This window comes from Pezoporus flaviventris, unplaced genomic scaffold (genome assembly GCF_033815535.1).
Source record: "Pezoporus flaviventris isolate CSIRO_AGI_PZ_B2104156 unplaced genomic scaffold, CSIRO_AGI_Pfla_v1 ptg000040l, whole genome shotgun sequence".
Classification (NCBI taxonomy): domain Eukaryota; kingdom Metazoa; phylum Chordata; class Aves; order Psittaciformes; family Psittacidae; genus Pezoporus; species Pezoporus flaviventris.
In genome coordinates, this window is record NW_026892588.1 from 1,017,756 (window position 1) to 1,035,103 (window position 17,348).

General features: G+C 41.9%; 2 protein-coding genes across 3 annotated transcripts in view; both read right to left on the bottom strand.

The window, feature by feature from the left end:
* PLEKHB2 (pleckstrin homology domain containing B2) overlaps positions 1–17,348 on the bottom strand; it is a 476,827-nt gene that overhangs the window by 142,401 nt on the left and 317,078 nt on the right. The gene's annotated exons all lie outside the window — the stretch shown is intronic.
* The window catches only part of ARHGEF4 (Rho guanine nucleotide exchange factor 4), a 217,293-nt gene that overhangs the window by 80,351 nt on the left and 119,594 nt on the right, over positions 1–17,348 (bottom strand). Inside the window, exon 7 of one of the 2 annotated variants that reach the window (XM_061465393.1) lies at positions 12,721–12,943. The exons of the other annotated variant lie outside the window; for it this stretch is intronic. Within the exon in view, the coding sequence (XP_061321377.1) occupies positions 12,822–12,943 (122 nt within the window). The 3' untranslated portion in view covers positions 12,721–12,821. Of the gene's footprint in view, positions 1–12,720; positions 12,944–17,348 lie in introns of those variants that run through there. 2 annotated transcript variants of the gene reach the window in all.

The following is a 17,348-nucleotide window of genomic DNA, read 5'->3' on the forward strand; positions in this document are numbered from 1 at the left end:
AACCAAGGTCACACAACACAACCACAAACAGTGGCAGAACCTCCTTCCAGCGCAGACTGAGCCTAACACAGAGATCCACCACCCTACCAGGAGCACCCAAAGTCTTTTGGTTACAGGTCTCCAGACAGCATAGAACTTCTGGAAGCTCATGCATGGAAAATAACAGTGTCTTCAATCTCTTTCAGCATTAATGCCCAAGACCTTAGCCTTAGCATGTACAGTAACTAATACTACTAAACCACAGATTGAGAACACAGAGCTAAACAGGGACAAGGGCTCAGATTAATACAATTTCATTCCACTCAAGTTCCTATGCCCTGAGTTTCTAAGCTATCTAGCTAAGGCCAGCTGCCAGGAAATACCAAAGGACTTTCCGTGGTAAGTGGCGGTCTTTGTGATATAGCTGAAGTGCAAGTGAGTCATGCACCCCTCAACTCCTGACTCTAGGAGTTGAACTACGTCCTTCTTCTGGCAAGTGTTCCAACATGAAAAGCTAATGGGTAGATGATTTCTTGATTTGCAGGGGCTGATTGGAAATCTTGAGGAAATTACATTAAGCACAACATTAAAAGCCTTCACTTGTCAGACACCGAATGCAAAACCTATTATTTTTCACTACCTCACAGTCTCTGCTGCTGCTGGAGAGAGAATGCACAAAATTGAAAGTCCAGCAGAGGAATATGAGACATAGGGGCAGAACTGAATTACTGGGGCATCACTCTTATTTCCTGCTATCACTAATAAACCTCAAATAACCCCACCTGTAAATGGATGATTTTAGAAATGAATTAGTCTTCTTCTGATATCAAGAAATAGCACCGATATAAACAGAGTCCTCCTGAGGAACTTACTGCTTTGAATGCTAGCTTCTGTATTTATTGCCTCATCAAGCATGATATGGATATCTACCACTCCTTGAATTCCTTTCTGCATAAGCAATGCCAGAGGTTAAATGCTTCTGCCTGTGAGTCTGTAAAAGGGGATACAAGCAGCTATGCCAGCCTGAGAGCAAGCATGTCCACTCTTAACCTGAGGTGCAATATGTTCATCAGAAAGGTCCGCAGATGGAGAGATACTCTAATCTTGGTCAGAAAACCCATGCTCCATTGCACAAATCTCATGCTTGTCTTGCTTTGTCCTTACTTTATCCGGTCTCACAAGCAACAACTGTCACAAAGAAGAGATAAGATTATTTTAAGTCATAAATCAGCATTACCTGCAAACAAGCTGACTGACCATCAAGTCTGTGTATTATGAAATTCTTCACTGCATGCAGACCCAAACGATGGTACAGGCACAGTGTGATTAACACTGCAGAGTACTTTTCTCTCTGCTGCAAAGCGCTCTACTTGCAATTTTTCTTCTGCATGTTTGCCTCTTTTTTTTTTTTTTGCATTCCAGTTAAGATCTTCCTCTACCCTCAACCAATTAACTGAGGCCTATTTGCATCATAATTACAGCGAGAAGTGCCCACTGTAAACCACTGGTATTTCCTGTTGATGCCACAGAAAGTCTTCATTTCTGTGAACTCAAATGTGGCTAATTCATTTTTCTGATACCTCATCCTAATTACCTGTCCACAGAGCAAGTCACCAACCTCAAATGTATTTCCTTGAAGGCCAGCAATAGGAGATCCATACATCAAACAACTAAATGGATTTTACTTCATGTGGATATAGGTCTATGAAAGTCTACATTAAGGCAAAGCCATTAAATTTAGATTCAAATTGGAATGCCAAAGATTAGCACAGTTTCAGGCAAAGAATTACTGCCCAGAGAAGAAAGTGAGAACAGGAAAAGAGATACCCCCAGCTTATGTCGTTATCACAACTGCAACTTATCTGTATTCAGCTGCTGAAGGAGAAAAACTAATTTAATCAGTCATAAGAAGAGCTAATCACAGAATCAACTTCCAGAGCATGAGGATCTCAGAATGCAGTGGAGACACCTAATGTGAAAATCACTATTTTAGACAGTGTTAAGAGTTGAGCAGAGGAAGATTTAGTGAGTCAGAGCTAACCTGTCAGGCAAATTAGCTTTTAATTTTTCGTGTCACTTCATATTATGCAACTCTTCTGGAAACTTTCTCCTTCCTTAAGATAGCATCTTCTCACCTGCACAATATTCTTTCTTGCAGGAAGGACTGCCACTGTTCATGGTAAGACAAAGCTGAATAAGACGCACTGGAAAACCTACATTTTAATTCCAGGCACATTTTTGGAAAAGTAAAAGCTAACTGAAATCAGCTAGCAATAGTTACAGGTTACTCTGACAGCTGGAAAACACAAGGGTTGGAGCCACTCTGAATCTCACTGCAAGCTTTTTGTTGCTCCTCCTGAATAGGCCTCCTGCCCCTAAACTGGCTGATAAAAAGTTTTTCTGAACAACTCAAGGTGCCTATCATAACTGCAGCTATGGAGCACATGCAAACTGGATACATCAGATAACAGGGTAAAAACACTGCCTGTGTGAAACTGGTAAGAGTTGAAATGTGTAACTAGGCAGGTTTTGGCCAGGCAAAATACCTCGTGTGTCATGCAGCTAAATAATAGTTAGACTTCTCTATTAACCAAGTCGGCATCCTACAATAAGGAGGATGACATTTTTGCACTTAGCATTTTCTGCTTCTGCACTGTATCAAATTCTCCACTGCAGCACCAGGAGAGATTTCTATATACTTCCACCAAAACAAGCCAGATAAGGACAGCAGTTCTGTACCTCTGTTACCATTACAAAAAGCACCAGCTCAGCAGAACATATATCCAAATTCCCAGTCATTTCTACACTTTTTCTGCCATGCTACCAAAACTGTGAGCATACAGATAGTCACTTGCCTCAGAGGTGGTCCCAATCAAAAAAGAAAACATGAGTGCTCTATATTGCCACCGTGAGACACCTAAAGTTCACCAGAGATAAACTGACAGCAGCCAGAACTCCCTTGCTGGGTGAGGTTCCTTGATCTGGAAAGATTACTTCATAAAGATAGGAATATTGGTAAAAATCCCTCTGCTGTATATAAAAATGGCTTCTTAAAGGAAGACATTTCTTCTTAAGGTCTTCCCCAGTTCTAACATGAAAAACCACCTAGAAACTTGTTCTGACTATACTTTGTGTTTTGTTTATTCCATTTCTCACCCTTAACCACATCCTGCAGATAAAAGCCATCCAAGGCTCATCAGCTGTCCCCAAGGCAGCAATATAGATGTGTGATCACTAATCAAGAGAAACACGTTCCTAGAAAGGAGGAGAAATTAAGATGCACTTTATTTAATAAATAGTATCTAATAATAAATAGATAATGGCATCAAACAATAAATTCAACCATCTTTCATTTCACTTCCCATGACAGCTAAAGGCCAAGTTTTCAGTATTTGGCTTTATCAAAGATAAACAGTAGATTCCAGGTTGCTGCTGTTGATGCTTCTTTTTTGAACACCAGCAATAGTATGGGTTCAGTAATTCTGATCTGCCAGCATTTACAGGGTGGCCAGTTTGTGCTAGGGCCACAGAACCTCAAAGGAAGTAAAAGCTTTCTTAGGCAGAAGAGATATAAGCAGCTAAAAAATTTATATGATGTTCTTAATCTTGGAAATGTCTACACAGTGTGGTTCCCTTCATGCATTCACAAAGACATATACAATAAAAGTACCAGGAAACAGACTACTGCATCAAAAACACAAGCAAAACAATAGAGCTTCTTAGCTTTTTGTCGTTATTGTTGTTGGGTTTGGGGTTTTTTTAATCAAATATAGAAAATTTGAAAACTTAGGGTTTGGGAAGCTCTAGTAACAAATACCTTTTTGGGCATTTTTAAATCCTACATCCTTTAAATTTAAAACATTTTAAACCACCCTAACATGGATTGCTCATATATAACAGAATCTGGAAGCTGATTAATGAATAACCACTCCTGAAATCTGAAAAGACGAAGTCCATTAAAGCACTTGGAAGCGGCTGTGAGCCCAGCAGGGGTGCATTCTGTGCTACCTTCCTGCAGTGGGATCTGAAGTGGATAGGACAGGTGTCATGCAGGGAGAGGAGCTACCATAACTTGCATTCTGTCCCATCTGCAGCGGTCACTGTGATAACTGAAGATTTCTGACATGGAAACAAGAAAAGGCCGTCCTTACCTGTAGCCTGAGTGTGATGATTTTTGGATTATTATAACCAGACTGCATTAGAAGCAGCATGGCTTTTACTAAAAAAGCAATTTCTTTTTACTAGAAACAGTGTGGCTTTTACTAAGCATGTACCAGCCTCTATGTGCATGTTTAAAAGAGGGGAAAAAAATCCAATCAAAACCAACAACAACAAGAAGCCCAAAACCAAACACCTGATTAAAAGCACCGAAATATGCTCCCACCACGTTCAACATGCACAGGAAGGCGGAGGATCTCCTCCCACACATCTAGGCACAAAAGGAAAGAACCCTGCAGAGCTCAGTTCTGAGAGGCAGGATGCAGCTTCCCTCACTGCTTCTGAAGTGACTTATCTTCTGACTCTTCTTGGCACGAAGCTGAGAGGCTCCCTGTAGCAACAGGCTGTGAAAATACTGACCTGAGGCAAATAGATCCAACATTCATTCTTCTATTCCGTCCCTTTCTCACAGCTGACGGCCTGTTCTCAGGGGGGAGTGCAGGGTGGCCTGGCAGCAGCAGAGAGCACACCAGGAATAAAACATGCCAACATTACTAACTTCTACCCCCTGAGTTCACCTTCATTAACTCTTCAAATACTACTCTTTTCCATGTGTTGAGCAGGAGCTATCTGGCCACAATCCCTGAGGTTTCCAGCTACAGTGTTCAAATGGAGAGCTCAAAGGGTAAGTGTTGTAAGTGCTTTTCTCTGACACTTTCAGAATAGTAAATACACCTTCTCTTCATAAGAACATGCAAGATCTCACACAAACCAGAAATAAAGGATAAAAAGGACTGAGCAGGGAGGTTACTACTCTGCAGTGGTGCTAATCAGCAGCATACTAGTGACGTTGGAGGCAGCTATTGTAACTGTGGATCCTATCCTGTGTGATGTTTGGTAATGCTCTGTGTTAAAGTCCAAATGTTGGGTATTGTTCTATATAATTCTTTCAATACTGGCTCAAAACAACTGATCCAACATCTGTATGCCTCCCAACTAGAGCTAAGAGCTGAAGACCAAATATTATGAACCCCTGAAAGCCAAGAACAGGCCTCTTCCTTCCTCACCCATCATCCTTCCAACCCTTCTGTACAGAACAAACTTGCTCTGCTATGGATGTGTCAATACAACTATTTCCATGACAACAGCCTAGGATGTGCCAAATATAGACATCTGACTTCAACAAACAGAGGAGGAAGGCACATGTGACTAGAGGGCATTCTGCTGCTCTGCATTTCAACCCAATTCTGTCCTTATGGCCATGGGCAAACACTCAGAGAAGAATCAATCTCCCTTTGAGATTCCAGTGCCCTCGCTTGTCAAACACCCATGCTCTCCCCTGCTGCAGAAGGGAGGGAACCAGTTGTCTAGCTTCACGTTAAGTTCTCCAGTACAGACTCAAACAGCTGCACATCAACTGCAGATGAAGGAAGGCTTAAATTCAGTTTCCCATCCTCATTTTGAAAGAGATGAGGCTTATATACTCATTCACGTCACTAGCTCTGCTTTAAAGGCAGATGACTGGCAGAAGCAAACTTCTTAACCACATGAGGAAGACTCGACAGCATTTTCCTTCTTCTCACAGCCAAGCAAGGTTCAGGCAGCAGGAAGGCCTCCAGTAAAGTACCAAACAGCATCACCCATTGAAGAAACCCCATTACAGTACAGGACCTGACCAGACATCCTTGTTGCTGCCTTAGCACAATACACTGCATGTTATAAGACAAAGCATGACCACTTGCTCTTCTTGTTGTTCTGCAGGGCCCTAAATAGTAAATACAATTCCAGAACAACTAGAGCTACAATGTGTGTGAATTGCTTGGGCTTTCAACATCAATCCATTTAAAAGAGTGAATGGGTACTTACAGCTACTGTTAAACTCTGAAAAACCTCTAAGACATTCCCAATCATGTGGCTCTGAGATCCTGAATTAGTGGTATGTAGGGAGCAGGAAATTCCAACCTGCAGCAGAGTCAGAGCTCTTTCTACGGCCCTTGTAGGGCACTTGAAGCAATGTTTTTGGTCTACAGCCCAGCTCTGTTTTCCTTTTGATTATCTTACAGACAGTGCTTAGCAACCCACACAAGCTTGTTCCTTGTATTCAGGTTTCATAGGAGAGGAAAAAGGAGAACAAATGAAGCTAATGTACCTGCTTGCCATAGAGAGCACCCAGAGTCAGTAATTGCCAAAAGCCCCTTTTCCCCCTAGCATTCACATCTACTACCAAGTATCTCCCGAAAGCCTCTCCAAGTCTTACTACTTCGGGTGCTTTGAAAAGAAGAAAGTAGTTGTATCAGTGTTTTCAGGAGAAAGCCCCGTTTGAACTGTAATGCTTTATATTGTGTCAGAACAATTGTTAGATGGGCACCCTTTGCACACCACAGGCTGGGCAACAAGGGAAGACACATTCGCAGCCGAGGGGTACTGTGTTTAAACTGTGTTATCCATGGAATTTGCTCACAAGTGCTCATTTTAACAAGCACACTGTCCTCTCACATAGGTTTCTGGGATTAATAATTACAGTACTGCAGCAGTGAAACCGTAGGCTGTTGTGCCCTATATGGTAGGTCCCTTCTGTGCCACGATTTGTTACTTAGAGTGCTATAGGATAGAGAGGCTGAATGAGTCTCCGTGTAAATAGAATAGAAACTACATGCAAGGCTTGATCAAAGAGCAGACAGCCTCTGTGCTTTCCAGAGATACTTCAGACAAGACTTCACCTTCGCATTAACTATTTCCGCAACCAGATCCCTTTCATATGCACACCAAAGCCGGAGGCCATGGTACTCTCAGAAAAGCAAAACCAGCACTGACTAGATGTTAACTCTCCCACTTCCCACTGGCATGCTTAGCAAGTACAGCAACATGTAGCAAGAGGCCACAAAAAAAAAACCAAACCAAGCCACAAACAAAATACCCCATACAATGCAATCTGTAGCCAGAATAATCTTCCTCTTCGTCACATTTGCACTACATTCCCAAAAAAACAAGTCATCTCATCTTTCATTTATTTTGCAACTGGAAAAATCCTTCCAACCAAAACTGAAAGATGAAAACTAAGAGCTGGAAAAGTGATGCCTGAGAGGAAGGCAGAATACCAGCCTGCAGTCCCAATCTTTATTCAGAAAAATACCCCTGTATTTGGCCAGTCTTTCAGGAACTGACTCAGCAGTGCTCACACTCATCTATCTTTATGATTTCAGAGACATCAAGAATGATTTAGATGAGTCAAAACTAATGACCTGGCCATTATTAATTAACTGGATTTTTAAATCATAGATTGGTTTAGGTTGGAAGGGACTTTAAAGCTCATCCTGTTCCAACCCCCTGCCAGGGGCAGGGACACCTTCCACTAGAGCAGGTTGCTCCAAGCCCTGTCCAACCTGGCCCTGAACACTGCCAGGGATGGGGCAGACACAGCTTCTCTGGGCACCCTGTGCCAGCGCCTCAGCACCCTCACAGGGAAGAACTTCTTCCTAAGTTTTAAGCCATTCCCCCCTGACCTGTCACCACATACCTTGTTAAAAATTCCCCCTCAAAACTTCTTGTAGGTCCCTTTTAGGTGTTGCTCTATGGTCTTCCTAGAGCCTTCTCTTCTCCAGACTGAACAACCCCAATTCCCTCAGCCTGTCTTCATAGGAAAGATGTTCCAGCCCTTGTAGCATCTTTTTGGCTCTCATTCTGTTCAAGCGTCAACTCACGGGCACGAAAAGCTGTGACATTTCTTTATCTTACCCTGGGAAGTATATTGTTTTTCCTTCAGAAAGCTGAGCTCTCCAGATCAGAGGAGTTATCTGGAGCAGACCAACAGAAGAGGATTCCTAGAAGATGCATATGCTGTCCTACATACAATCACTTTGGAAACTTCCTGTGGCTTAGATGGGCAAGTGATATGTGGGGCCAAGTGGAAGTCCCATATGTCTAGTGCGTGCTCTCACATGAGCCAGAAAAAGCAGCATGAACACAGGTGAGCATTATACCACCAACTGTGACCATAGGTGCATGGAAGAAATCTTGACCAAACCCCCAAAACTCAGCCTATGGAGAGTACTAATATTAAGGCAGCATGAAATAGGACTGACAAACTCTAGATTTACAGCAGCACAAAGATTACAGTGAAGCTCAGAACTGGGTCCAAACCAGCCCCAAATAAATTATTTTCTTCTCTTTAAAGAGAGCTGACAGATCCAATCAACAAGTTTCAGTACAGACGGTTTCTGCATATTTGTAATTTATTCAGGTTTTTAAGGCTGATAAGAATGCCACATTTCAAATAGATTCAAATCCACTGTTTTCAGGGTATTAGTAATGTTGTGTTTTCACAATAAACTCTTTTAAAAGCTTTATTGTCAAAGCTCTTTCCACGCACACAGGGTAGGTTTTTGCCTTGAGCAGGATGTACCATCAGTGACCTCAAGCTAACATGCAGCTCTGTTCAGGGAGAGTGCCCTCCTGCCAAAGCATCAGTCGAGTCAGCAGGAGCCAAGCCAACTGAAGAGCTGCCCATGCTTCAAATAAACTTCATGCTATTATTTGCTTTTCCAGGTCACTCTGTATCATCAGGAACAGAGACACTTTGAAAGTACCCAGAAAACAAAATCTGCATATGGACCACACGGGCAGCTTTGCCCACTGTAGGAAGGACTGAAAACAACCCAGGCCTGGAGTTCAGAGTGCCTTACTTAGAATCATAGAATAAACAAGGTTTGAAAAGACTTTTAAGATCATCAAGTCCAACCTTTACCCCAGCACTGCCAAGTCCACCATTGAACCACATCACTGAAGGCCTCATTTACATGGTTTTTGAACACTTCCAGGGATGGCGATTCCACCACTGCCCTGGGCAGCCTGTTCCAATGTCTCACTGCCCTTTCAGGGAAGAAATTGTTCCTAATACCCAGTCTAAACCTCCCCTAGTGCAGCTTGAGGCTGTTTCCTCTTTTCCTATCCCTTATTACCTGGGAGCAGAGCCCAGCCCCCTCCTGGCTCCATCCTCCTTTCAGGTAGTTGTAGAGAGCAGTAAGGTCCCCTTCTTGAACCATACTCCTGCCTTCAGCATCTTGCTCTAATCTTCTAATTGCAGATACTTCACAACTGTAACTGAGGTCAGGTCTGAACCCTGCAGGCATGTATTTTTCAGATGAGCTCTGCAGTGACTACTTCAGCACACAGCACTGAGCAGGACTGCTGATTTGTGTGATTCTCTTAAGCTTTACAGCTGCACTGTGTCCCAGACTACATAGTATAACAGAATATAATAAGTTACCTGAGAGAAAGCAGAAGTTACACAACAAAAGAAGCTCTAGAAGGAGAGGAAACTGATTCTCAGCACAATGCTGCTCCTTATTGCTACAGCTGAACCTTTAGTTCCCAAACAGCACCTTTTTGTTTTCTTTTTTAACTTCAATAATTACCTAGACAGCTTTTCCTCCTCCAAACTTGTATATGCCTTTATTTCTCTAAAGATCACTGGCAAGCAATACCCTCAATGACAGCTCCAAGAGCAGGCAACCATGTCCAATTAGTGCCTACGCACTGTTTGCAGTCTTCCTTTTCTTCTTAAATGAATCTATGATCTCCAGTTTCTAAATGCCAATTATGTCTTTCTGCATGCACATTTGAGTAGTGATCTCGGTTCACGCTTAACTGAGGGCTTTTAACACCTGGCATGGAAAGATTTCATTAGCAGAGGGAGAGCACAGACAGATTAATCCTACCCATCAAAACAGATCATTTGGCCTTAATATTGGGCCTCCTAGCACATAATCTTTTTGCCTACTTTAAGAACAGACTTCAATAGAAAACAAAACAAATCCAGAGGCCAATTCAAAACTACCTCATGGAAACTATTTCAATTAGCCGAAAGGGATGTTCCTGCTATTTCACTCCCACATAGAAATAAATCTCTGCCAGCTATTATGAAAACATAGCCGCCTTATCTTTATTTATTCTCAACATGAAACATTACAGTTCTGTTATGTGTTTTTCTTTTAAAGAAAGTTAAAATTAAATCAAAGTTCTGCATTTTCCTGATGTTTCTGAAATACAAATTTATTTTTCAAGTATTTTATAAATACTCACATGCAATTTATCTTCCAAGACAACAGGATGATACCAAATAACAGTCCATTTGAAATGAATTTCAAATGATGATTTAGGATTTATTAGATCCCTTAAGAACGGTTTTGAAAGAAACCGTATCTTTATCCAAGGGTACATAAAGAAATTTAGAGCCCAAATCTCAAAATGCTTGGTTTTGAGAAACCTCACACACTGTTTTGATAATAAGCATGTGGAGAATTCTAAGCTTAACCAGTGAGTAACTGTATATATACACCCACACTCAAATGTAAGATAAAAAGAGAATTCAGAGTGAGAACAAGAAGGACATTCAAAACAACCGATATGGATTTTATTTCTTTGCATACTCAGCTGCCTCTGACACATAAGTTGCCTCCTGTCTACTACCACTTACATTATGCTGGGAGGTCACAGAATACAGACATGGGCCTGCACGTGAGGCTGATGCAGCAGAGCTTCCGTAAGCGCTCCTTAGGATACAGCACAACTTGGAAACGGCTGAATTACTGTAGAAAAAGAATTACTTTGTCTGTACTCCATAGCAAAAATTCTACTTGAGCTCCTACGAGCCAAAATCATGGTCCAGAGAATCTCCTGTTCCTTGATTAGAAGGGACTGAGAACAACACCAGCAAAGCTCTATACCTGTTTAGGCAAATATACCCTGAGGTGTATTTGTGGTGACAGCTGCCAGTGCTTACATGCTCACACAATGTAATCCAAGACAGTTAACCAGCTGCAAACTATAATCCTCTCAGTTTACACCCAAGCTAATGTCTTGCTTTCATGTGCAGATACACCACCACAACCAACAGCTTTGTTTAAATGGCACAGCTTATCCCCAGCACTTTAAAGCAAAGTGTTGAACTAGTTAGCTGGCTTAACAGACCTCAGACTAAAAAGGATTTTGAGATGAGGCAGGATTCTAATTAATAGAAACTTCCACTGACCCTCAGAGGAGGGCTGTATTTCTCTAATCCTTCCAGGATACTTCTCATGATTCAGATGAATTGAAGAACAAGACCTTAACAGAGAATAAGCTTATTTACAGACGTGCTAAGTAAGTAAAGCATACATCCCAATGGCAAAGTCATGATTGGTACCTACGATGTTCAACCTAATTGCTAAGCAGCAATAGTTAAGTTCCATTAGGTGTAGGCAACACTCATACACCTTATCAGTGACTGTTGTGCATAGCTATTTGCTAGCATGTGCTATAACCTCTTTTTTCACTGTTTTTTTTCCTACATGAAGTAGCTCCAAAGAACCAAGACAAACAGGCACATTAGATACCCCAAGCCTTTGTATGTTTACTCAAAGGTAGACAAAGGGTCAGGTAGGCTTCATAGTACCACCTCATTCCCTCTTCTATTTGTTCTAGGATCATGCAAGTTTCCTGCTGTGAGAGCTGTCACGCTGGCAGTAGCTGAATCAGGTGGCTTAAAGCTGTTTCACTTCCATCTAGAAAAATAACAGCAACTGAAGCATGGATATACTTGAAAGAAGGGCTGGTCTGAAAGGCTATTCTAAAAGGTAACTGAATCTTTGAGGAAATCCTGACTTAGAGGACGTCTTACTCCTCAACAAAAGGAATCAGTAATCACAACCTAAGTGTTCCTCATGGGGGCTGGTTTAGAAGGAAAAGAATAAAGATGGTGCACCTGAACAGGGTGTACACCTAGTGAAGTGTCACAGGCAGCGCTCCCAAAGGCTCACATTTTTCCCCTCCAAACACCGCATCAGCAAAGATGGGGATGTTTATTTGTTGGTAGCCACAGGTGGTAATGTGTGCTTCACAGGGACATGAGTTATATATAAAAGGAGAAAGCATTTGCTCCTTTTAAAACAAAACACAAAAATCTCAAGGGAAAGTCAACTAACCCCAGAACCCCAGCCACCCCAATACATTAAAACGTAATTAGAACTACAAAACAGCTGAACTTACAAAACCTGATTTTGACGTAAACAGGTACAGAAACACGATTACACTTTTCTGCCTACATTAACACTATGTTCTATTCCTTTTTATGGAAAAGCATGATGCTAAAGGGCATTTTGCACTGAAAAAAAACACTTTAAGCATGCTGAATATGTAGGTGGCCAAGTTTACAGACACTTAGCCTTTATTGAGGTTGCATTCACTAGAAATAACTACTATTAATGTAGATGCCATCACTACTTTAGTATGATGCCAAGTTACAGTTCGGCAACACTTGTCACATCATTTGGAATACATATTTTCAAAGAAGAAATCTTCACTTAAGCTTCAGGGCATCTCGTTAGTTCAGCCAAGAGATGTTCATCTTGTAAGTCTGCTTCAAAAATTCAGCTTTTGAGCTGAACCCTTAGGCTGACCTGACTATCAGTCACAAACAAAGCCACACAGAGAAAAAAAATCAAAAGTTAATTTACAATGGATTGTTGTATTTTAGTTCATTGATGGATTATTCAGAAGAGGAGAGGAAGTTATTCTGGCAGGTGACAGAGGAAATATTGGTGGGGGGAACACATAGCACTTGCTACAAAGCATTCAATGAATCCAGCTGGAACACCTTTGCTCACAATTTGTCAAGTCAAGAGTGAAACAAACATAACGTCACCATGCTATAGTGTAGGCTTTGAGGTACTATCCCCCTCCTGTTCTACTTCGGAAGCATTCTGCAACATTTTGAACCTTGAATCAATCTCCCATTGTGTGACCTCTAACTCCTGCTGACTGTATGACCCTAGAGAAAGAAGGGTCAGTGAAATTATGCACTGCAGTCCATGAACACAGCTGCAGACATCAGTACCAAAAAAAAAAACAGGGCTAGGGGAAGAAAAAGGGGGAAAAAGAGCTCAAAAGAAAACCCCTCATCAAACAAGAAGGATGCAAAGCATTTGCCCCAGCTCTATTACTGTCTCCGTCATCAGCCACAACAGTGAAATGAATGACTTTAAAAATCCTTTCTAAAAAACCCCCACTTTTTAAGGTCCAAGTAAAAAAAACAAATCAAACCCACATCAAACCCAAAAACTCCCCACCCACATACTCTGTTTTCTTGTTTGTTTAAAAGCCATATTCCCCAGGTTAGTAGATGAGCATATCTACATATCAGGAGCTACAAAAGTGTGCAAAGGTGCACTGAAACTGTACAACTGAATTGCTACATAGGCACAAATACACAGAGAATCTCTTTGGGAAACTATGGCAACCGCTAGTCCACCAAGTTGCAATTCTCCCTTTGTCCCAACCTTTCTTTGCTCTCCTAGTCCTTCCCAACTTGGACAAGCAAAAGAATAACCAGAAGTATTAATGAGGTCGGGACTGGACCTGCAACAAAGGAGCTGGAAAAGCAAAGAGACCTACTCACAAGCTTGAATCTGGAAATATTCTGAAGGAAGCAAACTTTTCAGTAGAGCTGTACAACAGCAATGAATGGGTTACAGGCAGCAGGAGCCTGGGATACAAAGGCTTGCCTAGGAAACAGGGGTTAGAGTGCCCATAATGCCATTGAATCACTAGAGTATTGTCACAACTGACCTTTAATTTGGATGTTTCATGGTTTTTTGTCTAGCTGAGATACTTAAGGCCTGATTTTCAGAACTGCTGAGCAACCCCAGCTCCAGTCATTTTCTCACTGGAGCACTGCACTGGTCAAACATTTGGAAATTGTCTCTAAGTGTTTAAAAATAGCAAGGCTACTACTCTCCAAGTACCTACATAAATGTACCTCTTTTTCTAACCTAAATCAGACTTTGAAAGCTTCTCAGGCCCTTTGTGAGGCTTATTGATGCTTTTGAAATCCTCTGGCATCCTCAAGTGAAGAGGCCAATAGAACTGCAAAGCATTCCCTCTTTTCATGTTTATATTTAGCCTCAGGGAGAAGGGCCTCCTCACATCATGTAATGTAATGTATATTGACATTTAGATGCCATGGACTGATTATTAAAAAACAGTAGAATTTTTCACTTCATACAAGTCTGAACTATGGTTTTTGTATAGATTTTCCAAATGGGATTTGCAGAGAAGTTTGTGTTGGAACAACAGGTGTTTTTCAGTTTTGTATCACATTTAACTTCCCCTCCCAATCACTATATTACAAGAAAGTCAATTCCAAAACAAAAGCTATCATACTTCATTATTAACCCAAGACAGCTTTTCCCTCTTGAACCAGGGAAAACACTACCTGTCTTTTCTCTTTAGAGGATGCCAATTTGTACTTCTGAAATCCCACCTTGTCAAATACATACATGTGTAAACAGACACACATCTGTCTTTTCACTCTCTTGAAAGCTAAGTTATGTAAAAGAGAAACGCAAACAGCTGCATTCCAATTGTACTGAAGATCTCCCCCCTCCACTTTTCAGTCACTTAAATCTGGTTTCTTCCTAATCTTTGAAGTCTTAGACTGCAACAGACTCAGGATGAAGATCCCTATAGACAACTTTATGTACACCCTGGGAGAAGAAAAGCAAAACTCTGTCCACACATCCAGCCTTAATGCCACTCCTGGCAATGCAGAATCCCTTTATAACAGAGACTGACTCATCATCCAGCCCTTTTTTCATGCATCATCAGGTGGTTCATAGCATTTCCACACAGTTCTTTCCCACCTCTTCCACAGCTTCTTGATGTGACACATGCCAAGATGCTGGAGACTCCTGCTCCTTCAAGGTGAGGACATCATCACGCATTCTAGTAACTAGTACTCTCCTGCACTGCCAGCTGTTATTGGTCCTGCTGGGTCTTTTTAAGCAGCGTATTAAATTTTACCATTCAAAACAATGGCTTTTAGCACAAGCTTTAAAGAAATCCTGCCTCACTCCTCTGACAGCCAATTGGCCTTGATGGTAAACAGTGGGTCTCCTACCACATTTTAATCCAAAATTTAATCCAAAGATTACTGATAGAACAGAATCAAAGCAAAATAAATTCTCTTGGTAGATGCACTGCTCTTCAGATTTAATCCTAATTCTGACCTGAATTTTGTGACCAGTTAGAGGCAGACTGCTCGGACATTTTTGCACATGAGAAGACAACTACTAATACTACAGTATTTTGAGGCAGCAAGGAGCCTGAAGTGCAGTGATCTGCTTTTATTATTGTACTGATAGATCAGTACTGTAATTATGAAACTTAATTTGGTTTCTCACCATCCTCAGTCTCTCCCCATACCATTCCTATTCTATTTCCTACTAAATGCATGCAGCATCCACAAAATGACACCATGCTTCACTGCCTTTGGAACAAGAATACTGTGGAAGTGAGCATTTACAAAAAGAGAGCAAGCTTCAGAGCTTGCTTTTGCTATCATCCTTACTTCTTTTATATCACTGCATGTCATTTGTGTCAACTGACCTGATTAAGCCCAAGAATGCCTCCAGCTGGCAGCAAATTCTGTAAGCCAGAATGGACCGAACTGCCACTCCTGCCCTGTGTGCAACTTTGAGTAGCAGTCTGAAAAAGGATCCTGTGCCAGGGCTACATTATGCCAATGTCAGAGCCATGCTGGGAATTATTTGCATTTCCAGTTACAGGAGAAAATGAGCCAGAGATGCTACTGAAACACAGAATTGCATCCACATGCATTTGCAGCCCAGATCCTTCACCAAAACAGAGCAGCAATGGCCTGATCTCACCTTCCCCAGACTCTCAGGACATACTGTAGGTGTTTTAGTATTTCTCGGCCACCCATAAATTCAGGTGCATGGGTTGGCAAGTCAGACAGGCTGGCCACCTTGCTGTAGTTCTTCCCCTTTTGATAGTGCAGTTACACTCACTTCAGCGGAAGACTGCAGAGCAGCAACAGAGATTAATTCTATTAAACAACCCCAAATCTACAGTAGTAGGTGCAATTACAAGACCTTTCAATAATTAAAAGTATAATATGCAGCTAAAGCAGATTATGCAGAACTATACCTAAAATTCTTCCTAAGCCTTGCCTCTAGCTGGTAGCACGTAGTATTTTTACTACATGGAAATGGCAGTCACTGGTGGCCTTGAAGGCACTTGCCTGAATTTATCTAAGAGAGGAACTGCTTTGCTGCAGCTCTACTAAAAATCTCTCTGAACAGCAACAGTCAGGAAACAAACTGAATAGCTCAGCAACTGCTCATCATTAAAATCACTGTGATCTTTGCTAAGATCAGTTGGGAATAAGAAAGCTTCTTTGCCATGCTTGCAGTTCAAACACCCAAACCTTAAATAGTCACATCAGTGACTAAAAAACTAAAATGCTAGATCCAGGCAGCCAGAGCCAGGAGAGACCCAGGCTGTATGAACATGCCTCCAAATCTCTGGTTCAGAAAGGAATTAAATGAAAGATGGGAAAACAGGAGCTGAACTTGAGCAGCCTGTTCAGGGAACTGCCTTTCCCTCTTTCAGTGCAAACCTGCCTAGCCCTCATCTGCTGCACAGCACCTCACTTGGACATTTTCTAAAGGCAGGAATACTCTACACTGGAATTTACACAGAGAAATGTCAGCTCTAACACTGGGTCGTATATAATTAAGGTCAAATAAGAAATGCTGTTCCAAAAGGAAAGAACAGCACTAATCAGGTAGAAGCCTAAGCACTGTTTCCAAAGCCATTAAGAACCTCTTTCTTTGCCTTCTCACTTAAGAAGTATATGAAGGGTCTGTGTAATTTCATTTTAGCTGTAGGTCTTCAGGGGGTACAACTAGCAAACACTGAATGTTTCGGTTATTTCTCATGACTAGGAGGCTGCATTTCCAAATTATGTACTTTTTCCAGAAGGTCTGATGTGTTTTGTCAAGGTCAATGCAATATCACTCAGCAGGGCAGTTTAAATTAAAAAAGAAATAAGGGAAATAAAAGCCCCTTACCTGTGGCAGAGTGAAGACTCTCCAAGCTCCAGTATCTGGACAGGACGCCTCTCATCCCACCACCACCACACACTACCCCACTGCTGTCTGAATCTGAACCTGGTGAGAGCCCGGAGCTTCCACTGCTGCTGCAGTTTTCTCCACTGTGTGCCCCACTGGACTCACTGGGGCACTGCTGGGTCCTCATGCAGGCAGGTAAGAGGGAGAGCCAGGGGCTCTGCTCTGCTGGGGGAGGAAATGGGCAAAGCGCTCTGTAGCTGCTCCCAGGGCAGTGGTACCTGGCAGTGCTGTCTGAGGACTGAG